Genomic DNA, 25468 nt, shown 5'->3' on the forward strand with positions numbered 1-25468 from the left:
TACAGCTGTGGGTCAGAGGTACAAGTAGAACAACCAACGTGGGGCTTGGGATTGGTGTGTGGGAGGGGCTTGGGCGCTGAACCCCACCTGTGGAATCCGACCCTGTCTCCAGAAGAGGAGCGTCTGAACTTAATTGAGTCAGAGGACGCCCCCAACCGATACCTGCTCCAGCTTTGCTTGCTTGCTGGTGGGAGAATCCTCACGCCTTTTAACATCACAGAACTCTCGAGTCGATTGGCGAGTCAAGAGGAGGAAAGCTGTACTCTTCCCTACACAAAAGGGACTGTGTATTTCTCAGGGTCCTGCTCTGTGTCAGATGGCGAAGGGGAAGCCGCAGTGCTGTCTCCTGGTGACGACTCACTGGGTCCTGGTTTCTTGCAAATTGGCACAGTCTAGAAGGATCTGTATGACTGGCCAGTCCCCTTCTCAGTAAATACTCAAGGAAGGGCCAGTGGTTTAGCTCAGTGGCGCCACACCTGCCTTGCAAGTGCAAGGTCCTGAGTTTGGCCCCCAGTACTGGAAAAAATAAATACATACATACATACATACATACATACTCAAAAAAGCTAATGTTACTGCAAAGTCTATCAACTAAATCTTTGTGGAATGTAAGCACCCCTAATCTATAATTCATCATGTCATTAATTCATCTCACCTCCGTCCCACATCGGGTTTTTTCTTTTGTTGTTCTTGTTTTGTTGCTGTTGTTGTTGTGTTGGCTTTTTGCGTGGTTGGTTGTTTTTCGTTTTGGTTTGTTTTGGTTTTGGGGGTGGGGGGCGTTGAGACAGGATCTCACTATGTAGCCCAGGCTGGCCTTGAACTCACTATGTAGCCCAGGTTGGCCTCAAACTCACAGCAATCCTCCTACCTCAGCCTCCTGAGTGCTGGGATTGTACACGTGCATCACTACACTCTGCTGTTGTTTTATGCTTGAGACACAGTCTCACTAGGTCATCCAGGCTGATCTCAAACTGCAGATCCTCCTGCCTCAGCCTCCAGAGTACTAGGATTACAGCATATGCCACCACACCCACTGGTCTTTTTCTTCTCCTTCTCCTTCTCCTTCTCCTTCTCTTCCTTCTCCATCTCCTCCTTCTTCTTTTGATGAAAAACAGAATGTCAGGCTCTTTGTGGGTAACTTTCTAATTTAGCTACAAATTTGTAAATGTCATTTGGTTTCTATGCATAGGGATTTTCTTTTTCTTCACTAAAGAGAGATATCTTCTGCTTCATAGAGCTATTTCTTGGATTAAGTAAATATGTTTGCTTGTTTGTTTTTTCCTCCTGTAGGTTGAAGCCAGGATCTTTGCGCTGAACTACAGTACATACCTGGCCCTTTTCAAATTTTTTTAAATGTTGAGACAGGGTCTCACTCAGTTGCCCAGGCTGGCCTCAAACTTTTGATCCTCCTGCCTCAGCCTGCCAGGGTGCTGGGATTAGACTGCACCACCACGCCCAGCTAGAAATGGTATTTTTGAGGTACCATGTCTGCCAAGAGACATTGTGAGCCAATTCTACCAACCAAGAGCTCTGGATATGCCCTCTCCTGTGAGCAAACCTCAGATAAAACATGAGATTGGCTGTGAGGTGGCCCTGTCTTCCCAGGGCTGCCACGCCTCTCTCTGCTGCAGCAGCAGCACCTCAGGAGCCATGACCCTTCCCAGCTCCCTTACCCTTCACAGCCTCAGAACCTGGGGCTTCACTTGTCTTACAAATAACAAGGGGAAGGAGAGGCATGGGAGAAGCCAGGAGAACTGGACCTGGGCTGAAGCTCCAACTTGCGGCCCAACAGGGGAGCCTGAGGTGTCTGCCTCAGCGCCAGGCACCCACCACCTGTGCTGGTGTGGTAAAAGCCACCACCAAGGCTGGGGGTGTCGCTCAGTGTTAGCTCACCCGGCCTGCATGAAAACCTGGGTTCCATCCCTAGTACCTTAAAAAAAGAAAGAAAAAAAAAGAGAAAAAGGAAGAATCTGCCACATCTTTATTGTGAATCCAGGTGAATAACTTACCACACAACAAACGTTCCCTCAAGTGCAGACAATCCCCAGGCACAGAATTTGGGAGGTGAGCACAGCGCAAATCTACTTACAGAGGCTGAAGGCCAAGGGGTGGGACAAGGACCTGAGCCAGGAACCGACCTTGAGAATAGCGCACGGCTCTCCTCACCAGAAGCTCGGCTTGTCTGTGCCAGTGAGGTCAGGTAGGATGCCCGGCAAAGCCAGTGGGTGCAGTAGGTCGGGGGCTGAGAGCAAGCCTGTACAGGAGGGGTGCCCTGTGAGCTGGATGTAGGGAGCTGCGCAGGCCATACGGGAGGAGCAGCTTCAGGGTGACCTTTAGCCTGGCCTGGGTAGGAAGGCGGGGAGGGAGCTGGCTTCCAGTGTAGGATTAGACTGGCATGGGCTGAGACCCAAGGTGGCTGCTTTTGCTCAAAAACGCAGTTCTGCTCTGGGCCAAGCAATCGTCACAAAACCCACCCTGGCTTGGGTGAGTCGGCTCTCTCGAAGCTGCACAAGCCAGCCTGCGGCCAGGGGACCAGACCTCTAGTCACACTGAGAGAATAGGAAGAGTCTGACCCTGAGTTGCCCGAGAATTCCACTCCAAAGAAGTATCCTAAGTATGGGACAAAGGAAAAGCAGGACAGTGCCGCAAGGAACTGGAGTCTTATTGGCTGCCATCTGCGCCAGCGAGCCCTCCTGTGACGGACGTTCTGTACGGTTCCAGAGGATTCCAGATTTAGCCCACAGCCCTTTGGGCTCCCCACTGGGTCTGCCACTCTTCAGAACACAGCTATCTGCCTTCTTTCCTTCCTTCATAGTTATTGTAAGGGCTGGGCTGAGCCTGGGCCCGTGGGATGGAGAAATCTTTTTGAGGAGCCCGGTTCTGAAAAAGAAACAAGCATATCATGAAACCCACACAGTTCCCAGCCAATCTAACAGATTCCCAATCTGGACAGAGTCTAACTTCCTTCCCCCTCTCCCAGTCCCTGCGCAGACCCCTCCCTGTCCTCCACCCTCCACCCAGATTTCAAGGATGAATGAAGACAGGTCATCTCTCAAGGTGGCCACCTAGGAGCCGTCAGAGTGGTGCCAACTTCTGCTGCCAAAGGACAAATGTCCCTGGGATGTGAATGCTGTTTACAAGGAAGGAGAACGAGCAGTCACCTGTAGCTGGAAATGGGTGGAATAAGGAGCATACAGCGTGTCAGGGGACTCTTCAAAACCTGAAACAGAGGGAGATGAGAAATTAAAGTATTAGGGGGCCCCCACCTGCTTGTGCATTACATCACTTGGAGGTGTCTGTGACAGCCTGCCCCTTTGTCTCTCTAGTGGACTTCAGGTTTCTTTCAGGAGAGTGCCCTCAAGCCCAGAAGCGAGGAACCAATTCAGCACAATGCTGGTCCAGTGAATGATTAGCAGCGTGTGGTCACCAGGGAAACCCCTTTCCAAACTGTGGACCAGCAGCCCCACCTTATTGTAGGACCACTGAAAAAGCACATTTGAAAAGTTATTTTTAAAGTATTTTCCCATAGAGAGCTGACCAGGGGTGGAACCTAGAGCAAATCTCATAGGGGATTTACCGGCTTCCTTAACTGCCTGACAAGGAAAACAAAGGAAGAATTTATGAGCAATTGGTTTCTATGTGTTTTGGAGGAAACCAGGGGGCTTTAAACTTGGAAACAAAAGAGTCAATACATGCCATCATCATGGAGGCAATTTTAACCAGTTCGTGTATTTCCCACCAAATTTCCTGCCTGATGTGCTCAATGAACCCTTCTATATGTGAGATATTGTGAGGAGTATAAGGATTAACTAGAACCATCCCTGCCCTGTGACTCACCCTGGAGACTCAGGAATATATGACAGACACAAATACCTAGTGACTGAGACACTCTGATAAGAGCATTTCAAGGTTCTGCAGATAATGCAGGCAGAGTAATTCCTGCGGGAGACAGGGGAACACTTAGTTCTGGGAAGGAAGGAAGAAAGCCAAATCAGCCAGAGCTAGCCACGTTTTCACCCCAACACAGAGGCAGGGGGAAGCGGGGTGGAAGCCTTCCTACAGGTCCCAGGATGCAAGGGATCAGGAGTGAACAATGAGGGGCCCTGTGGGGAGAATAAGCTAACAGTGGCCCCAAAAATGAAAGCCAAGGAGTCAGTAGTAATGGATAGCAAGGAGCCCCAGAGTGAGGTGACAGAGGAAAGCCCCAGGAATGCACAGGAGGGGTGGGGTGGGTAGAAGATCTTCTCCTGTCCTCCCCACCTGCCCAGGAGAGAGGCCCAGCCGCAGGGACAAACCCCAGGTTCTAAGAGAAAAGAAAAGACTGCCATTTAGCTGGAGCTGAGAACCAAGTCTTGAAGGTCCCTCATTCCTGCCCAGAAATAACACGCATGCGTGCACACACACGCGCACACACACACACACACACACCACTGGGATTACATTTCAGGATCAATGTGCCCCCTGCAAACCAGTGAACTGATCCCTACAAGCGAGGGCAGTTTCCGGCTCACTTCACTCTCTCCTCTTAGGACAACATCAGCAAGAGTATCTGCTTTCTCACAATGCCAGGTAGGAGCAAAATTCATCTGATTCTTTAATGTCACGCATGATCTCCCCCCCCCCCATGGGGCCTGAGACTCGTAATCCAATGTGGCCATTGATGCTAAATCGGAACCCTCAGCAACTTTACGAAGATCCCTGCTGGTTTGTGACAAAAGGACTCTTTCCTCTCCTGTATGTGATCCATCTGTGATCCCGGCCTGGCTCTCTGCACTCAAACTTACAAAGGCTCCACGTTTCTGGAAGGAATATCTACTTAGCTTTTAAATAAAGCGCACTGCAGCTGCTCGCTAGGATTGTTTCCTTTCCTTTGCCCTGTCTCATTTCAGTTGAGAGACACCTACATGGTGTTGTGTGGAAAGCACTAACTGAAAGCCCCAAAGGACAGCTTCTGGTTCTACTTGTTTCTGACTAGGTGATTTTAAGCAAGGTAGGAGCCTCGCAAAAACTCTCCATTCTCTCAGACGCTTAATCTGGAAAGATCCTGCATATTCCTCACCGTCATAATATCCTACGATCCCTTCCCCATCCTCCCACCAAGGGTCTCTCATTCCTACCTGGAGTGATTTCCTCTTCAGAGTAGGCTTTGTTCTCTGCACCACAGCTCTGCTTCATGTGTTGGGGTTTACAAAAAGCATCTTCCACTGGGTAATCCATGGGGTTTTGCTGCTTTGGGAGCAGCAGAAACTCAGGTAAGACATAAAACAACAGGAAAACCCAGCCATTGACAACCAAGGCTGTGCCAAGGATGGCATCATCCCATTTGGGGTCGAGGGTGGAAATCAAGAGCAGGATGATCCATGCCACCCAGACAGCGAGGGAGAAGATCATGGTGAGGCAGATGTGGGCCCCGTGTTTCTTCCAGCCAGCGAAGGGGCCACAGAAGGTGAAGAAGGACACAAGGAAGGTCAGCATCATCAGGAAGAGGACGTAGATGAGCAGCATGACAAAGTCTTCATTTCGACGGGGAGCAGAAAGCTCAGAGAAGATATTGACATTGGTTCTGTTCATGGTGAGGACAATGTATTCAACAGCGATGACATCCTGCACCAAGCTGAAGCCCAAAGCCAAGCCCAGAATCACCAGCCAGGACAGGGGCCTCCTCCCGCGGACGAGCTTGGCCAACTGGAAAGCATGGGCCAGGAGGCAGGAGAAACAGATGGCAAAGAGGACGCCGAAGAGGAAGAAGCGTGTGGGCCCCGTGTCCCCGTCCAGTTTGATGATGAAGGCAAAAGTGAGGCCGAAGACCCCTAACACGCCCAGGAGGAAGAGAAACTGGGTCGGGAGCATCTTGCGCCTGTTGGAGTCCTGCACCTTGCAGATAAGGACCAGGAGGGCGAGCATGAAGGCCACCGAGGTCACTGCCCCCACTGCTGCGAACGTCTCGAGCACGATGCCCCAGCTTTCGGCCAGGTCACAAAGTCTGTGGTACCTGGAGTCCAGGTTTGAGCGGCAGCCATTTGGGGCGGGTGTGTTCATTCTGATCCTGCACAGAGACAAAGTGGGGGGCAGGGGTGAGTCTCCTAACTCCCACAAGCAGAGGACTGAAAAGGATGAGGGGGCATTTAGCCAGCTTTGCCTTACCTGCTACTTTTTTTTTGTACTGAGGATTTAAACCAGAGCCTTTGCGATAAAGTACATGCCAGCCCTTTTTATCTTTTATTCCCAGAGCGCTGGGATTATAGGTGTACACCACCACACCCGGCAAATTTGCTACATTAAACTGTTGATTTTTTTCCCTACATCTTGTGGCAAATTGTAAAGGCAAGTGAAGGGAAGAAACAAATTTCATACTCCACGCTTCCTCCCACCCAATTTAACTGTGTGACTCTTCACCTTGAGGCCAGAGGACCCAATACTCTGTAAAGGTAGGTAGTCCAGAGCCTCATTTCAAAAAACATATCAAAAATAACCTGCCAGGGTCCCTGGTATTTTGGGCTAGTGTTTTCTTAGGGATTTGTGAACATGGAAATAGCTAAGCTTGAAGTGAACACTTTAATCATAGTTGATCAGTCTCAAGTCTTTTCCCACCTTTGGCCCCATTTCAAATCTCACTTGTAAGCAGGAACTGCAGAATTGTCTACAGAAGGCCTAACATTCACTTCTGAGCCCCAGGATCCTCTTCTTTGACTCTGCTGTCTCATGTTGAAAGGATTTTTCCCTCTCTTTAGATTCTCAAGGATGCCTCAACTAATGCCGAAAAGCTATGGGAGGAGACACCCTCTCCATAACCAGCCCTAAATTAGCTACCTGTACGGAGAGAGGTCCTGCATAACACAAAAACACTGGTAATCCAACAAAAATTTTTACTACCTAACACATTTGTTTTTACTGATATGAGTCAGATTTTGACTTCCAATCATCTTACTTAGATAATTAGCCTAATTTCATAGAAACCTTGTGAGGTAAAAATTATGCTTATTTTACAGATAAAGAAATTGAGACAGGAAGATGTCAAGTTACAAGTTACACACACACACACACACACACACTTCTTCGGTTTTTGGAAGTGCTGGGATCGACCTTGTGCATGCTAGGCAAGTGCTCTACCACTGAGCTACAACCTCAGACTCCTGAATCCCAGGATCCACACTCTAGCTACTACAGGTGCTCTCATATAGATGAGTTCTACCTAAGTGGCCTTAAAATTCGATCTGTTCCTTCCCACCTTCTCCTCCCTTCCTCCTCAGATGCCCATTATGGTCCTGATTTCACTTTGAGTTCAGCCCCAAGAAGGCTAGGAGCCCCCACTTAACAGATCTCCACAGCCAGGTAATAAATTCACCCACTCGGGATAATCAGGAATCCCTAGATGTCCCACAACTGGCTTCCTACACCTCCATCCTTAATCCCTCAGGGAAAAACCTCCCTCCTCGGCCCTACACCCTCCTTGCCCCTACACCCTCCTTGCCCATCATTTCACTGCAAGCTCCGTGTCATCTGAATCCTAGAGATTCGGGGAACAATGAGAAGATAAATTAGGAAACTGGAAAAGAGAAAGGAGTTTTCACACTTCCTCAAAACTGAGGGCTCTCAAATTCCAAGGTCAATCAATCTAAGAAAAGCTGTTGGAATTCAACATTGCTAGACATGGCTATAACCCTAGTGGTTTCTGAATAAACTGTGTATTTTGTCTGGATTATTTTACTGCTTCTAAGCTTCTAATACACTCTTCTTTTTGTTTTCTTATGTGTTATTTGGGTGTGGAATCTTTTTTCCTTAGTTTTTGTCTTCTGGTGAGGTGGCTCGCCCATTAATGAGCAAAGGGAGTCAAAGCCAGTATGGGAAGTTCACAGAGGTTGTAGAGATGCACAATAAATTCCCTCAGCCTCCTCTACAGTCAAACAGGGACAGACAATGTGAAGCAAGAAATCAGAAACAAGCCTAGTGTGGTGGCATGCACTGTAATCCCAGCACTCAGGAGGCTGAGGCAGGAGGATTGCAAGTTCAAGGCCAGCTTACTATATAAGGAGTCCCTGTTTCAAAACACCAAAAATAAAATAGAAGGAAAGAAGGAAGGAAGGGAGGAAGGAAGAAAGGAAGGAAAGAAAGTGACAAGATTTAATGTTTTCCATGCTTTGATCCAATTCTTTTCTATCCCCCACTCCTCCTTTTTGGAATGGGAATGTTTATTCTGTACCATTGTAGCCTGGGATTCTGTAACTTGTTTGTTTGTTTGTTTTTTAATTTTTATAGAGGTTCACAGCTAAGAGTTTGCCTTCAGTCTCAAAAGAGACTTTGACTTTTGAGAAATGCTGGAACTTTTGAGACTCTGGGGATGGGGTTATTGAATTTCTGTATTGTGTTAGGTGGAATGATGAGCTTATTATTGCCTTTATTTGGATATTAAGTATGATTTAAGGAGATGTGTTTGGGCATCAAGCTGACAAGGGGCAGATGTGACAGTTATGCTTGTCAATTTGATTGGCTTGGGAGCTGCCTGGGGGATCAGTAGCACACTTCTGGATGTCTGGGTGGGTCTTGGGGTATGGCATTGGGGTCTGTAGCTAGTCCTTGGCCCCTTCCCTCTCCATTTCCCTGCTCTGCTTCCAGGCACAACAAATAAGCAGCCTTGCCCCACCACGTCTTCCACCGTGATGTTTCTGCCTTGGAGCCAGCTGATCAGATTGCATATTGGATTCTCTGAAATCGCAAGCCAAATAGACCTCTCTCCTTTACAAGTCATGTGTGTGGGGTAATTGTGCCAGTACTGAGAAAGCTGGACAACTTACTGAGAATTTGTCACACACACATGCGTGTGCACGCACACACACACACACACACACACAAAGTTAAAGGGCTAGGGATGGTGCTTAGTAGTTCAATCCCTAGTGCCACCAAAAAAAAAAAAAATGCAAAATCATCTTTTCAGTTAGATGAGATAGTCATACCAGAATTATTTTATTCAAATAGCAATTAGGAAAATCAGATAGATAGACAGATAGATAGATAGATGCCATACACACACATATATATTAAAACTGGGTGTCGTCACACATGCTTGTAATCCCAGGACTCAGGAGGCTGAGGCAGGAGGATTCCTGTGAGTCCAAGGCCAGGCTATATAGTGAATTCATGTCCAGCCTGCAATACATAGTCAGACCCCTGCCTCCAAAAAAGTGCATATTATGTATATGTTAGACTATTATGTGTGGTGTTTTAGAATAAAATAATACCAGATAAAGTTTAAGTCTATCTTTCAGACTTTTTAATGAAATTTGGCTCTCTGAGCTTAACTTAATTTTATAGTCATTCATTCAACAAATATTTACTGGTGCGGTTAGAATTAGGTTTACCCCTCACCACCACTCCCAACCACTATGAAACTTGATGCCTAGTGTGAAGTATTAAGATGGTAAAAACTTAATCAACTATGGTGTTCAGAGAGGGGCCTTTGTGAAGTGATTAGAGTAGTTAAGGTCAGTAGCGTAGAGCCCCCATGATTGAATCCTGGTGGCTTTGTAAGAGGGAGAAAGCCCAGAAGAAACACAGGTACAGACCTGACTCCCTGTTTCTTACCGTGTGATGCACCCTTAGCCGCCTCCAGACTCTGCGTGCAAGAAGGCCATCATGGGATACAGCCCCTCACCCTTGGACCATGAGCCAAAATTTTTCCTTAATAAATGTATTCAGCCTCAGGTATTTCATTATAGACACGTTTCCCACTCCAGCCACAGACTTTCCACCCACGCCCTTCACTGTGGATCTGTCGCCTGCCCGCTCTACCCAATGGACCTTACACCAGTGTGCAGTGTACTGAAGGCAGAGCATAGACAAAAGACTGGGTTATGTTCCACCTCTGCAGGATGGGGCAAGTGAGGAACAGGAGGGAAAGGAAAGAGATTCAGACACAAGCAACCCCTGAAATGCAAGTACCCAAAGTCTGACCTGCCTTGCTCCCTGGAGGTCCCTGTGGGGAATTGAGAGAGGGCTCGCCATGTTCATACCACAAATGTATGAGAGGAAGAATTTTGTTCAAGGGCAGAAGGAAAAGGGAAGGGACAAGAGTCCTGCGCACTTCATTTGTTTCTTTTCTCCACATCTCAGATGAATCACCAGGGTGGTATCTCGGAGGAAAGGTGTTTCCCTTTATCCTTTGCTCTTTTGCCTCCCCAAGGCTCCCTGCCAACTGCCACTTCCCCACCCCTCAAGGTATTGCTGTGTGTGGACAAGCAGTTGTCCTCATAACTCCCTGATGATCATGAAGGACTTTGAACCTGTTGACTTTAAGCCCTGACAGAGATGATGAAGCAGTTGCCCAAAAGTCAGTGCTGACAGAGGGACAGGAGACCCAGCTTGGACCTCCAGCCCCTCCCTTCTTGCATGGCTGTGCAGAGGGGAGTTGTGTCTTGGAGCATCCTGGCTTCCACAAACCAAGATCCAACAAAAGCAATGGGCAATGGGGACGGAGCGAAGAGAAAATCCAATTCCCCTAATTTCACCTCTACCTCCCACCTACCTACCAATCAAGCAAGAAGACAAATGGCCCATGAAATGCCTTTAAAACATTTAAAAACAAACAAACAAAGCAGATACGGTGGCACACATCTATAATCCCAGCACTCAGGAAACTGAGGCAGGAGGATTACAAATCTGAGGCCAGCCCAAATCACATATTGAGACTCTGACAAAAAAAAAAAACTTTAAATTTTTTTATTATAAAAATTTTTATAGCTGGAGCCCAGATATCCATCACTTGGTTTCAAAAATTATCAACATAGGGCCGGAGATTTAGCTTAGTGGTTCCGCTGCCTGCCTCGCAAGCACAAGGTCCTTAGTTCAATCCCCGGTACCAAAAAAAAAATTATCAACATATCACATTGAGGCCATACTCTTAAGTGAAATAAATAGGACACACATGTGTAAATACTGAATCGCTTCTCTGGTGTGAAAAACTAAAAGTGCAAATAAGAATCAAAATGTATAATTGATAATATGAAATAGGAAGAAAAGGTCTAAAGGAATAGGGGAAGTGCGAGGCATAGGGGAAAGGAAAGAAGGGAAAGGAAAAAAATATGAGAAAAGGAAAATATTGGAACAAAATATTTGTAAATATGGAGGGTATGAGAAAAGGAAAATATGGAAACAAAATCTATGTAAATATGAAGGGAGGGCAGGGGAATGGAGAAAAAATAAGAACCAAGATACAAGATCCCAGTGAGGAATGTAACTGTATTGCATACCTAAAATGTACCAATGAACTTAATGGGAAAAAATGATCAACATATGACTAATTTTGCTTCAACTAATTCCCCACCCCACTCACTAGATTATTTTTAAGCAAAGCCCAGATATCATTTTTTTTTTTGGTACCAGGGATCAAACTCGGGTCCTTGCGCTTTTGAGGCAGGCAGTGGAACCACTGAGCTAAATCCCTGGCCCTGATATCATATAATTTTATCCACACTTTAAAAATTAACAATATGCTTCATACTGTCAAATATCCAGTTAGGATTTGGGGGTTTGTTTCACTTTTTGGTACTGGGGGTTGCACAGGGACCTCCCTCATGCCCTCACCCACCCAACCACACCTGCAGCCCCACAAATGCCTTTTGAAAAAGCCTCTTAGTAAATACTTTTCATCTGACTAATGTTTCTGGAATTACCATTGTAACTCACCACTATTAACCCGCCTCCACCCCTTCCCCAGCGCAACAGGTCTGAAATGTCATATGTCATAAGCACTTTGCACCTAGTTGGGAAAATAAAACTCACCAGGGCCATTCACAAGCCAGCCTGTATTGAAAAGGTGCTGTGAGCCCAGAGAACAGTCCAGATGAGGGAAAGACGCTGGGAAGGTGGATAGACAAGGACATAGTTCTCAGAAACTGAAATCACTTGGTGCTGCCTTAAACCCCTTTGGAATGAGTCTGGGCTACAAGAAAGGTTTTTTAAAAAGCAAGTGGTTGGGGAGAAGAAGAGAGAAAAGAAAATAAATAGGAAGAAAAGGAAAAAGGGAGTGAAGAGGACAGGGGATGACTGGGCTTGACCCCAAGCTCTTTGTTACTCCGAACCCCTAGAAAGAATGTGTTTTAGGTGCCACAATGTGTGTGGGCCAAATATTGAACCTCTCAGAATCTCTGTCCCCTCTGCTCATGCCCACCTCCACTGGGCAGCTCTGCAAAGATAGATACCTCCAGATCGCATTGTCCCATCCCCTTGGTCTCCTTCTTGCCCCACCTCTGGTCACCAAGAGTATGTGCCACAGACTTCTGGCCAAACCCCAAACCATGGCTGGAAGGAAGGTTGAAGTATCTGAGTGCACATTGCAGGAGGGACACCAGAGGAGAAGTCTACTGAAGGACAAGGCCAGAAGTGACTAAAGCAGTTCTGACCCCAGTCGGAGACTTGACCACATGTGGCATTGACTGGTCTGCAAAGACAAATGCCAAGACTTCATGAGCCTCCCCGAATGGTTTCCTATCTGAGATTCCTCTTCCGCACCAGGGAGGTGGGGAAGCCACCCCAGGCTGCCGATGCTTAGGCCTGGAAGGTTGCCCAAGGGGCTCTTTGAGTGAATTACTCTAGGACCCAAAACTTTGCTAACAGTTGATTTCCTCTTCCTCTTTACAAGATTTACCTCATTCTGTCATCTAAAAATGATGACCTTCCTCTTAAGACTGCCTGGGGAATGACATCAAATAACTTGAGTGTTTGTTGAAGCTGAGCCTTTCCACCATCTCAGCCAAATAAATCTGTGATTTTCTAGCATTTCAATTCTTTTCTCTATTCTCAAACACATCATACAATCAGTAGTAATAACAATAGTCACAATATAATGATGAATAAAGATAATGACAACTACTACCACATCCTGAGCCGGGCACTTTGCTGTTTATGTTTTAACATGTATTGTTTTTACATGTTTTTATATATATCATCAAATTTAATATCCCTGCATTCTGTTTATAGGTTCACTCCTGGAGATCTGAAGCTATATGTCCAGGGTCACATGAGAAGGGAGCCACTCCATAAATAGTGACAATGATAATCCAGTCTTCCACTCCATCTCCCAATCACCGCCCTGGTCCCTAAAGCTTTTCTCCCTTCCCCCATCAGATAGTAAAACTCATGCTTGCTAAGAAGTCTCCAAAACAAGCAATCCTACATTTAGTTACTCTTCCTTTCAATCAAGAAGCATTTAAATGTGTAGTTTGTGTCAGGCACCACGCTAAGTGTACACACCATGTATATCAGCGTGGCCACTGCCCTGTGGGGACTCATGGAGTCAGTCACACTGACATACAACTTAGGGGTCACAGAGTACAGGGAATGCTGGGTGCACGTGGAAAACCTCTTCTACCTCATGCAGGGGGCACTTTAGAGAGGAAACCCAGGAGAAGGGGCAAAACAGATGAACAGAGAATGGCAGGGGGTCTGTATGAAGGCAGAAGAGGGAGGGCCTGAGAAATGGAGGAATTCAGGTTAATTCCTAGACTTCTGGTTTGGGCAACTGAGTGCCGTCATTGTCCCATGGGAGATGAATGAGGAGAGATTTGAAGTTCAGCTTTGGTGGACCAGAGATAAATGCAGGACATGCAAGTGGAGCCATCTGGAAATGACAAGAGCTAAGTCCTCCTGAAAGTTTATTCTGAACCCTGTACTCTTTCATTTAATCTTCACAATAACCCTCCTATAATGCCCCCTTTTTACAGTTGAGGAAACCGAGGCACAAAGAAATTAAATCATTTGCCCAAGACTACATGACTCTTAAAAGCTTGTAAATCTTCCAAGAGCATTTTCTATCTGGACAGGAATTTGGTTGTAATTTTTTTAATTGAAACATTCACCATATTTTTTGAACACACTTTGTAAATGATACATATGATGAGTCAACACCAGTCAGACAAGAAGCTTCATAAGAGAATAGAAAAGGTCTATTTTTTGGCATCCTCCTTGCTATATGCTTTGCACAGTGGTTGCTGAGCAAATATTTTGGACCTAGAGTACCCACTGAATATTTACCCAAAGCAAGTTATTTATTAGCAAGTGTGAGTAATAGGGAGGAAAAACTTCTGAGGATGAATATATGCTGACACTAATCCTCATATTTTTGTCCAGGCTAACCTCTTCTTAGGGAGGAGTCCCACAGAAATTTCTGTGCCCTTGATGAAGAATTAGTTAGTTATATGGGGAAAATATCCACAGAGAAATCTCTCAGATCCCCTACTCTAAGTAGGCATCCCAGTTCTGATGACATAAAACTGATGAATCATGACAACATCAGATGAGCAGCACATGACCAGCATCACTGAATTGAGTTTCCATAGTTACTGAGAGAAAATAAACTACCATAGCACTGTAAGCAGGCCAAAACAAGCATCACAACAATGTTCATTCCAGTTTCCGCAGTTTCCTGGGAGTATTACCATCTTCTGCTCATTCTGAACAGACCATGTAAACTTTAGATTAATGTGAATATAAATTAAAATATTGGAAATCATTTTTTTAACTTAAGATTTTGAATGAAGCTTCCAAGTCTCCTAGGGCCAGAATTCTAAAACATAAAATGTCCAGAAAATAGGAGAATAAAGTGAAGTCATCTACAGATATCTGAAAGCTCCTCAAGATCCCTCATTTAAATACAGATTTCAAACTATAAAGGAACCTAAAGGAGGAGAGAGAGGGGAGGAGGTGGGAAATGAGATAAAAAAAGGGGGAAGTTGTGTTGTGTACATGTGCCATGTCCCTTCAAGGAACAGGACATTAAAAAAAATTAAGGGTAAAACATTTACATTAGATCCAACAAGTCCAAATTTAAACTTATCACCTGTCCTTAAAAGCTGGTATTTTAAGCCCTGAGAATGGCATTACTGTCTACTTAGTTGCCTGGTAGATCTAAAAATACAATATACACAGACAAATGGGGAAGAAGCGGGGAAAAGCAGATCATGTAGCCTAAAATTAGATGACAACAGCAAGCAATTACCACTGCAATAAATGTAAATGGTAACTTTTATTTTGAGAACACTAAATTAAACTATTATACCCACAAGAACCTCATCTAAAACAAAGGAATTGAGAAACACTGAAACACATGAAGGAAAAAAATAAATGCAAAAGAAAGAATACTCACATTTATTACTGTTTACCTAACAGACATTATGAGTCAGGCACAAAGTTAAATACCTTGCTGAAGATAAAAGAATTAATCAGGATTTGACATTTTAGTGACACACCAAGTTGTAGACAAGACAAAAAAAGGTATTATATGAACCCAAAAGCTTCCTTCACAGTTAGGAATAGTCCATGTTGAAGATAAAACTGTCATTAACTTTCATGCACCAAATAATATAGCACCAAAATATTAAAAAACTATGGATATAGAAGGAAAAACCAAAAGAAATACTCTAAAGATTTTAAATACTTCATTATAAGTCCTTGGCAGATGAAATACACAAAATGAGTAATATTACAGTACATTTTTATAAATGTCTTATGGATACTCCACGGGAAATATTCTCTATCTTCGTATCTTTTTAAATCTCTATGGCTAATCATGTAATTCAGATCCTCTGTATCTGTGGTCGGCAAACTCATGTTCTACCAAGGGGCAATAAGCAGGCTCTGTAAGCCACACCTTTCCAGCTACAAGCAGGCAAAGGAGCATTCATGCACTCCCATTAAACCTGATTCACAAAGAGAATCTGGGCTACATTTGCTCCATAGACCATAGTTTGCCACCCCTGCCTTATACAACTGCTTCTGTGTAAGAGGTCATGGGATATTGACCAAAATTGAGCATACTTTAGAACACGAGGGAAAATCTGAAATTCTAAAATAAGAAACGTACAGACCACACATTCTAACCTCAGTGGCACACAAACAAGAATAAAAGTAGAAACAAACGCAACTACTCTGAAAGTCAAAGGCCCCTTCGAACAAAAATACCTTCAATTTATCCTTTACCATAATACCACAGCATTTCCTCAGCTCAATCTGTAGATTTTTAAATAGCTGTGGACCCAGAATGAGAAGAATAAAATCACACAGTCAAAATTCTTCTCCACTCTCTGTAAATCGTCGATTACCACTAAGGAATAGAATATTTTAAAAGCAGCTTCTAAAGGAGACTCCCACACCAGGTGTGGTGGCACACGCCTATAATCCCAGCATTGGGGAGGCTGAGGCAGGAAGATCGCTACAAGTTTGAGGCCTCCCTGGCCTACATAGTGAGTTCAAAGCCAGCCTGAACAACATAGGGAGATCCTGTCTCAACAAACCAACAGATAAATAAATAAATAAACAAACAAACAAGAGGCCTAAGGCACATGTGCAGATATAGAGGAGCTAGAATCTTAATACAGGAAAGGAGCCTGAGGTCTCCCCAGTTCCCCTTATAAGGAGCCCAAGGCCCAGGCCTTTGTCTGAGGACTGGTGCAGGTCCCTGTGCAGGCCAATAACAAGCAGGCTCCTGGACTCCAGGTTGAGAGCTCTTCTTAGGAGGCCACACCGCCCATTTCTGCTCATTCCTTTCTTCCCCAGGGACCCTGCTCTCTCTATACCCTTGAAGGAGCCACTCCTGGCTCTAGGGCTTGGCCTCTCCACCCTTCCTCCCGCTTCCTTCCCTCCTCAGCACCTCACCCTCCCAAGAGCTGCAGACCTGCATGTGAAGTGGCTAAAGAACCCCCTTTCCGGGACGACCTGCAGCCCTCCAACAGGTGTGGCCCTGAGCAAACCCACTGAGGAGAGCCCTGGCCTGCCGAGGAGCCAGGCACGAAGTCAGGAAAGGGCCTCCAATTCCTTCACCTGCAGCAACAGACCCAGGCTGTTTGCTGGTCCTTCCCAAGGGCACTGCAGGGCCGTCTTGGGCATCGAGGCCTATCCCAAGGGGAAGCGGGAGCAGGGGCAACGAGAAGGGGGTGTGGCCGCCTCTTCCTTCCCAGAGGAGGACACTGGCGCTCCCCACCCCGCTTACAGAGCGGAGCAGTGGATTCCAGGTCTGTTCCTCACGATCCAGAAGGGCTGCTTGTGGCCGGAGAACAAAATAAATGGAAACTTCCTTCTCGGTTCAGCAGCGGCTGCCACCCATCTCCCCCCACCTGTCCCCGCCACCAGGGGACCAAGCCCTTCCTCCTCGAACATCTTTTCTTCCCCCAAAGTGACCCCAGAACTGCTCTCCTCCTGCCTGAGCAGGATCCGCCCACTCGGAGTTCCGCAGGGTGGATCCGAGCAGCAACTCTGACCCTGGTCATCTTTTTACGCTCTGCCTGTATTCTAGCCTGGGAAGCCCAGAAAACCAATTCTGCGTCGAGTTAAAGTAGAGGAACTGGGCTTGTGCCGTGTGTCGCGCTGTCCCCTTAGCCAGCGCTGTCCGCCGGATTTCTGCCTGTCCCGCGCCCCACTCACCCCGGTGAGATCTCGGCGGGCAGCCCTGGAGTCCCGAGTCCGGCGAACGCGCCCGGCCGGCCGTGCAGCGCGGTTATGAAGGCTGCGGTCCCAGGCCGGGAGGGGCGGGAGAGGACACGCCCATTCCAGGTCCAGGCCCTTCGGGCTGTTGTGAAAACAGAGTCACCGTGCCAGGGAGTGTACCAGAGGCTCCTGACGTCAGAAGCAGTCGGGCTGGGCACCGGGCTCCCCTGGCACTCGCGTCCCCCACAACCCGAGAGAAAATCCAGCCAGCCAGACCTAGCAGTGTGCGCTGAACTCCAGGGACAAGCCGGGCCTTCTCCCCCTTCCCTTCCTCAGCCTTTCTCTCCGAGGTGGGAAGCCAGGCCTCAGAGAAAAAGGGGGAAACACCTTCTCCGGGGGCCCCAGCCAAAGCCAGGTAAAAGCCAAGAAAAAAGTTCCAGGCCTGCTGCAGTTATCTGGGCAAGGCCACTTGTTGCTTGTTGCAGCTGCGGTCAGATAACCAGTCTCATCTCTGGGCTCCTGCTTCCCCTAAGGCTTGGCAATGCAGGCTGATGGGAACGGGACGCCAGACACAATTATGAAATTCAGAAATTTGTCTTCGGTGTCTGGTTCCCCCTCCCCCTGCTCGCTGCCCGCTCCTCTTTGGTTATCAAGCCGATTCTCTAAAACTTGCTTTTGTTGACTTGTCAAACAATCCTGCAGTGGCTGCTCCTGGGGGTCAGGGCCCGGCTAGGTTCCACCCCAATGCCTCGTGGGAAGGCTTTAAGGTGCTCCTCTGCAGGTGAGTTAATGGGGAAAGGCCTAGCGCTACCCAGATTTCTCCCCCAGTCTAGAGCACTTTTGAAACGTGATGCCTCACGCATGCGCAAGGCCCTGGGTTCAATCTCCACACTGAAACAAAGCCCTGTGACTTCGGAGACCGTGCCTCCCCCTATGTTAGGTTTTTATTTCACTCCGTAGAAACCACAGCCAATACCTTGAGTCTTGAACACTTCCCTTGAGGCCTGCAGGCCAGGGAGCTCCAAGCCCACCTGCTCCACTCCAAGGATTCCAAGGGTGTGCCAGGGAGGACGTTACCCGGAGACGAGTGGCACAGAAAACAACAGAGTTTGTAGTGTGCCAAGTTAGGGTGTGCTCTGGACCTCAGCATGCTCATCTGTGAAAGGAAGAGGTTGAACTAGACCACCACTGTACACAAGAACTATAATCAAGCCACAAATGCAAGCCACGTACGCAATGTTACCTTTTCTAGCAGCCACATTGAAAGAAATAAGAACAAACCAGGTGTGATGGTGCAGGCCTCTAATGTCAATACTCTGGGAGGCTGAGGCAAGAAGTTAGAAAGTTGGAACCCAGCCTGGGCGATTTAGTGACTTTTCAAAAGCCCTGGGTTCAATGGGGCAAGGGGCAGGAGGTACTTTTTGGCAGTACTGAGAATTAAATCAATACATTCCCACTGAGCTATATCCCCAGCCCTTTATTTTTTATTTTATTTTAAATTTTGAGACAGAGTCTCGTTATGTCACCAAGTTACCCAGGCTGGGCTTGAATTTATGATCCTCCTGCCTCAGCTCCCTAGAGAGCTGGGATTATAGGCTCGTGCCACCACGCCTAGCTTGTTATAATCATGTATATTTCATTTAACCAAAAAGATGCCTGTGTTACTTTTCTCCTTGCTGAAACAAAATATCCAATACCCACAAGTTAAGGAAGGAAAGGTTTATTTAGCTCACAGTTTGTAAAGGTTTCAGTCCATTACTGGCTGGCTCCAAGGCAGGCTGGCACGGCGAACAGGCATCACAGAGGAGAAACAGTTCATGGCAGGCAGAAGGTAGCAAAGCAAGCAAGGGAAGACCACAGCTCTTTCTATCCCTTATATCTTATCCAGGCCATTTAGGGTGGACAACACTCAGACCCTTAATCCTAGTGGCCTTGAGCCTAGCATTGCACCAGGAATCAACCCCAGCATCACACACTCTAGATGCAGTCACCTCTGAAAAGCCCCACCTATGACTGCCTGAGGCTTTAGGGGGACATCTAGACACAAGCCATAGCATGATCATTTCAGTATCTAATCAGTGTTTTAAATAGCATGGAACTGTTTTGCATTATTTTGTGAAACCATGTTCCCAACATCCCAGTGATTATTTTATTCTTATAGAGCAGGTCAGTTTGGACCAGCCACATGTCAAGTGCTCAGAAGCACTGTGTGGAGTGCCTGCCACCCTGGACAGCACAGAGCTAGTTGTCCCTGAGGTCTCTTCCAGCTCAGCTTTTTTAGGCTCTGAGTCACCATGTATGGGGCGAGATTCCTGACATCATACGAAAGATGACAAGTCTGAGAAGGAAGCAAAAGCAGAGGCAACATGACTTTGGTGAGTTCATCAGCCCCATGTTTCCTCCTAAGGATAAGAAGTTCAGGAAAGCAAGTGAAAGCATGGTGAGCGTGTTTTATTTTCCCTGTTGATCATTGCTGCCTAGATGGTATCTGGCTGCCTGGTCCGGGGTGCGTGAGAGAGAGGGCAGGTATGGGATGCTCGCTCCAAAGCAGCCAGCTTTGGTCATTATTCCGCACTTTGCCCTTCACTTTGGATGTCCACCTTGGGCTGCTGTGTAAGAATATAATCTCTACCCTATAGGAGACTGCACACTCCTCAAGGTCCAATCTATGAAGTGTTCGCGCAGTGCCCATTTGGGGTCCATGCGCCCTGGAAACAGTGGCCTCCCTGACCATGCTCTGCAGAGCCCCTGAAAGGACACCTGGCCGTTGTTTCTGTAAGGCCCCTGGAGGCTATGACTCAGCCGACTGCATCTGGGACCGCTGTCCTTACTCCCACGTAGAATCCTAATTCCTGTCTCACCGCCATCTCCCAACACCACCACACTGGGGCCAACCTGACTCATTCACCAATGATTCCTCATGATCCAGGGCTGCAGAACCTCAGGCCTGGGTCCTCCTTTTTCTCCCTTCACTTCCTAACCCCCCACCTTCTTTTTTTTTCTTCCCATTCCTGGGGATTAAACCAGGCTCTTGCATATGCTAGGCAAGCACTCTACCACTAAGCTACCTCTCCAGCCCTTCTTATTTCATTGTATTCTGTTCCATCCCATTCCATTCACTAAGTTCCCCAGGCCGGTTTTAAACTTGCAATCCTCCTGCCTCAACCTCCTGAGTAGCTGGGATTACATGTGTTCACCACCACACCCAGCTTCTCTCTTTATTTCTTCACTGGCAAGGTGGAAGATGCCCCTATCCTCCTCCCTGACCTCAGTTAATTGTCATTTTAAAAGTTCTTGAGTTGACAGGAGAAAAGCACAGGGGAATTACATTTCTTTTTTTTTTTGGTACCGGGGATCGAACTCGGGTCCTTGGGCTTGCGAGGCGGGCGTCGGAACCACTGAGCTAAATCCCCAGCGCAACATTTCTTCAGGTCCCTACTCTTTGGGAACTGCTATTGTCGTGAGCCACAACTCTTGTCACATTCCCGCTAACAGGGGCTCTTGATAGTCAATCACTAAACAATGCAGGAAGCATTTGAGAGCCAAGCTCGAACCCAACATTGTAGGGAATATCATAGAAGCGTGAGAAAGAGCCCACTCGCTTTCCACGTTCTGCAGGGAATTTTTCTGTTTTCTTGGTCACTCAGCAGCTGTGGAAGTGTGCTGGGGAATCAAAAGAAGTTGCCTTAAGGAGCTCTGGTGGGGAGATGGACGGTCGTCAAGCAAAAGCCAGCGTGATGTGTCAGATATGACACCAAAGGGGTACACAAGGACCACAAGGACCATGGCCATGCGCAAAGGGCCACAATCAAGACCTCCCGTGGTGCTCAGGAAAGAAGGGAGAGGCCTAAAGGATGAGCAAGAGTTTTTCAGATGGAGAAGGGAAATGTGGCAGAGACCAGGAAGGGCATTCCAGGCAGAGGGAGCAGCGTGCAGAGTCCCAGAGGCAGGTGACAGCCGGGGCTTGATAAAGTGTGAGCACCAAACACAGGAGGATGTGAGGGATGCAGCCAGCATGAGATGGGCCCCAGGTTCACCTTAGAGCCTGAAGGCCAGGGGACCTCGTGACGTGGTGTGCAGGATGGCGAGCCAGTCTAAGGACCCCAAATCCAGTCGCTGGTGTCTTGAGCAGGGTGCAGGACCCCACAGCCGTAGTCCCTGCTCCTCAGGAGGCCAAGGAGGATCGCTCGGGCCTCACAGTTTGAGGCCGCCTGGACAATGAGGTGATACCTCATCTAAATCAGTAAATTCACTACTTAACTAATGCTGAAAAATAGCTGAGGGTTTTTTTTTTTCAAGAAGAAGAAGAAGACACAGAACTGGACACAGCGGCGGTAATCCCAGCACTCTAGAGGCTGAGGCGGGAGGACTGCAAGTTTGAGGGAAGTCTGAGCTGCATCTGTATTGAGACCCTCTCTCCAACAAAGCAAAACAAAAGACAGAGGAGACAGGCAGACAGAGGAGAAGGCCGTGCGGAGACAGAAGCTGGAGTTCTGCTGCCACAATGCAAGATGCACCAGGGAGTGTGACAGGTGGTTTCTCTGCAGCAGGGCGGAAGGAGCAGCCACGCACACCTTGCCCGCAGCCTGGCAGCCCCCCAGCTCCTGAGGGAGGGCGTCCCTGTGGTTTCTAGCCATCCAAGTTGTCATACCGTCCTTGGTTTCGGTGGCAATCTGACCGAGCCAATATCTGCACCTCCACAAAGTGGACCCCGTTTGCACCCAGGCCAGCCTATGCCGGTTACCGAAAGCCCTCAGAAGGGCCCACCTCGCCCAGCAGGAGTCTCCAGGGCTTCATCTCCAAGTGGCCCTGGTTCTGGGCCCCCAGGCAGAAGGCAGAGGAGAGGGGGTGAAGAGACATGACGCTCAAAGCTCCGGAATGCAGTCTGCAGGGAGCCGGCACTGCGGTCAGCACAGCAGCTGGCTGCCCACCAACTCTCCTCTCCCCAGCGTCTCTTATCAGGCTATTTTAAAAATGCTCTGGTTTCAGCTCTGACCCTCGCCTGTTCTGGGACTGGCTTTGAAAGATTGTGCTCATTCCCAGGATCTTCATTCCAAGGAAAGTTATAGACTGAAGCCTCTGGGATAAAACCAAAGAGGTGCCGCTAAGTTACCCCAAGTCCGGGTTTGGGAACCCCAAAAAGAGCCTAGACAGGTTCAGTGATGTGAAACACAGTGTAGCTGCAGGACTGTCCCCTTCCCACTCCTCAGACAAAGGGAGACACCCGTCTCTGCCCCGACTTCTCTGTCCCTCCCCGTCCCCAGGGAGGAGGCGTCAGGAAAACTACAGCAGCCCAGGGCCGCTCTCATCTCAGGTGCACTCTTGGTCTGGCCCACAGGCCAGTCAGTCTGTCCTCCCAGTCTGTGCTGTTCAAAGCCTTTGGTGCCTGACCTCAAGGCCATAAAGTGGAAATAACTTGGAGTTAGGAAGAACTGGCTTGAATTCTCCTTTATAGCTTAACCAGTGGTCTAGTTCCTCATCAGAAATAGGGGCATTTGTCCTACTCAATTCACGAGGTTGTGGTGAACATCAAATACAATTCCATCCAGCACGTGGGAGATCTTCAGGAATATTCACTCGTTTGCTCCTGGATTTCTGCCACTGAAAGCAGGAAGAAAGCTTTTGGAGTCTGTACACCAAAGACAAGCGATGGAGCTGGTATAATTACCTTTCAGCAGCATTCCTTTGTCAGGCCCAGATAGCCCTGTACTTTCTGTGTGGCTCATCCACCCCAAAAAACTCATTCGTACTAACATGTTAAAGGATTAAAAGAATTTCCTTTTGCCCTTCCAGGGGTATGTGATATTTTTTAAAAAGGCTTTAGGCGGGTGATTTAGCTCAGTGGTTCCGCTGCCTGACTCACAAGTGCAAGGACCCGAGTTTGATCCCCAGTACAAAAAAAAAGAAAGAAAGAAAAGCCTTTAAGGTGAGCATGGTGGTACATGCTTGTAATCCCAAAACTCTGGGAGGCTGAGGCAGAAGGACTGCACATGTAAACCCAGCCTGGAGAACTTAGCAATTTAGCAAGACCTGTCTCAAAACAAAAATTAAAAAATAAGAGTTGGATATGTAGCTCAGTGCAAAGACCCCAAGTTCAATCCACAGTACTGCAAAAAGCAGGGTGGGAGGGGTCTATTATTCCAACTGAACAATAAAAAATAATGAAGTACTAATACACAGAGAAACGTGGCTGGCTCTCAAACCATTGGGCTGAATAAGAGAATAACAGGGTGTGTGCTGTATGTATCCAGTTATATAAAACCCCAGAACAGGCAAGGTTAACCTGCGGTGGCAGGAAACAAAGCAGTGGTTATAGCGGCACAGTTTGTAATAGCTAAAGCTTGGAAACAGCCCAAGTGGCCATCAACTGGAGACTGGATAAAGACGATGTGGTTTTTCTATAAAATGGAGTACTACTCAGCCATAAAGAATGAGAAACTAGAGACATTTATAGCTAAATGGATGCACATTGAGGCAATACTCTTAAGTGAAATAAAGAGGACACACATGTGTAAATACCAAATAGTTTCTCTAGTGTGAGAAACTGAAAGTGTAAATAAGGATCAAAATGTATAATTGATAATGTGAAATAGGAAGGAAAAGTCTAAAGTAGTAGGGGAAGTGGGAGGGGTAGGGGAAAGGAAAGAAGGGAAAAGAAAAAATACGAGCAAAGGAAAATATGGAAACAAAGTCTTTGTAAATAAGAAGGGATGGAGGGGTTGAAGGGAGGGCAGAGGAATGGAGAAAAAATGAGAATCAAGATATATTATATAAAGGTACAAATTCTAAGTAATGAATGTCAGCATATTGTATACCTAAAATGTACCAATAAAATTAATGAACAAAAAGAAACAGGGCCAAGGATGTAGCTCAGTGGTTCCGGCCCCTGCCTCGAAAGCAGAAGGATCCGAGTTCGATCTCCGGTACCAAAAAAAAAAAAAAGAAACAAAGCAGTGATTGTCTGGAGCCAGGACCCCGGGGGGCTGAGGATTTCCTACAGAGGGACACAAGGAATTTCTGGGGGTGATTGGCATGTTCAATACCTTCACTGGGGTGCATGTCACACATCTGTATTTGTCAAAATCCAACAAACCATATCCTTAAAATGGGTGGATTTTGTTGTGTGTAAATTGTACATCAATATTGTTTATTTTGGTTCAATTTTTGCAGTAATGGAGATTGAACCTAGGGAGTGAGAAACTACTTCCTCAACCCTTTTTCTTTATCTTGAGACAGGGTCTCGCTATGTAGTCCAGGCTGGCCTCAGACTTGCCATCCTCCTGCCTCCGCCTCTCCAGTAGCTGAGATTACAGATGTGCACCGCCACACCCAGCAGTGAAGCTGATTTTAAAAGAAAAAAAGGCCTTTTAAAGTGGCTGATACTGAATACCCCCAAAATTAGTCATAAGAATAGACTTCTAAGGAAGCTGGAGGATGACAGAAACAGGTCAGGAAGGACATTTCAGGAGAAGGTGTTTAGACATCTGAATATTTAGAGTTCTGTGATTACCCATACACCTGCTTGTTTTTCACTCCGTGGTTCAAGATTAGGATATTTATTCATTTAACAAATACTCGTATTTAAAATAGATACTGGATAGCTCTGTGCCGGGCGCCCTCTCCAGGGGACTCTGGATCCCAGGCAGAGGGAACCTGGGTGCTGGGCAGGAAAGGGGAGGAGGAGTAGGTGGGGGAGCAGTGGGCAAGGGCAGTGCGATCAAGCGGCCCTGTCATGCACGCGAGGCCTCCGGCTTCCTCCTGGTGCCCGGGAGCCCCTGGAGGACGGGGCGAGACCCGAGGCTCTTCTTTTTTTTCTTTTTTTGTACCAGGGATCCAACTCGGGTCCTTGCGCTTGCGCAGCAGGTGGCGAAACCACTGAGCTAAATCCCTGGCCCCACCACCACCACCACCACCGGCCGAGGCTCTTCTGTTAAACTTGCGCTGTGCACGTGTGCAGCGCCTGACTCCATTCACCCAGGGAGTCGGTCGTTGTACATAACACATCTTCCTCCTTTTCACTTCCCTTCGCCCTCCCCCGCCTTGACAGTTCTTGACA

The 25468-nt window shown here is 47.3% G+C and overlaps 1 protein-coding gene across 2 annotated transcripts; it reads right to left on the reverse strand.

Annotated features, from left to right (window-relative positions):
- Window positions 1–1964: 1964 nt before the first annotated feature.
- Window positions 1965–17566, reverse strand: Gprc5a (G protein-coupled receptor class C group 5 member A). Of its 2 annotated transcripts, XM_004845855.4 has the most exons (4): window positions 17410–17566; window positions 5118–6046; window positions 3162–3220; window positions 1965–2880 (listed from the first exon to the last, which is right to left on the reverse strand). In XM_004845855.4, exons 2-4 carry the CDS (start codon window positions 6037–6039, stop codon window positions 2788–2790), a joined length of 1074 nt encoding a protein of 357 aa, XP_004845912.1. In that variant the 5' UTR covers window positions 6040–6046; window positions 17410–17566; the 3' UTR covers window positions 1965–2787. The 2 variants fall into 2 exon arrangements, with proteins under 2 accessions (XP_004845912.1, XP_087070202.1); XM_087214076.1 differs by lacking the exon at window positions 3162–3220.
- Between the last annotated feature and the right edge of the window lie 7902 nt (window positions 17567–25468).

Source organism: Heterocephalus glaber, unplaced genomic scaffold (assembly GCF_053883595.1).
Source record: "Heterocephalus glaber isolate CG9 unplaced genomic scaffold, H.glaber_assembly_v1.0 deba00001444, whole genome shotgun sequence".
Taxonomy (NCBI): domain Eukaryota; kingdom Metazoa; phylum Chordata; class Mammalia; order Rodentia; family Bathyergidae; genus Heterocephalus; species Heterocephalus glaber.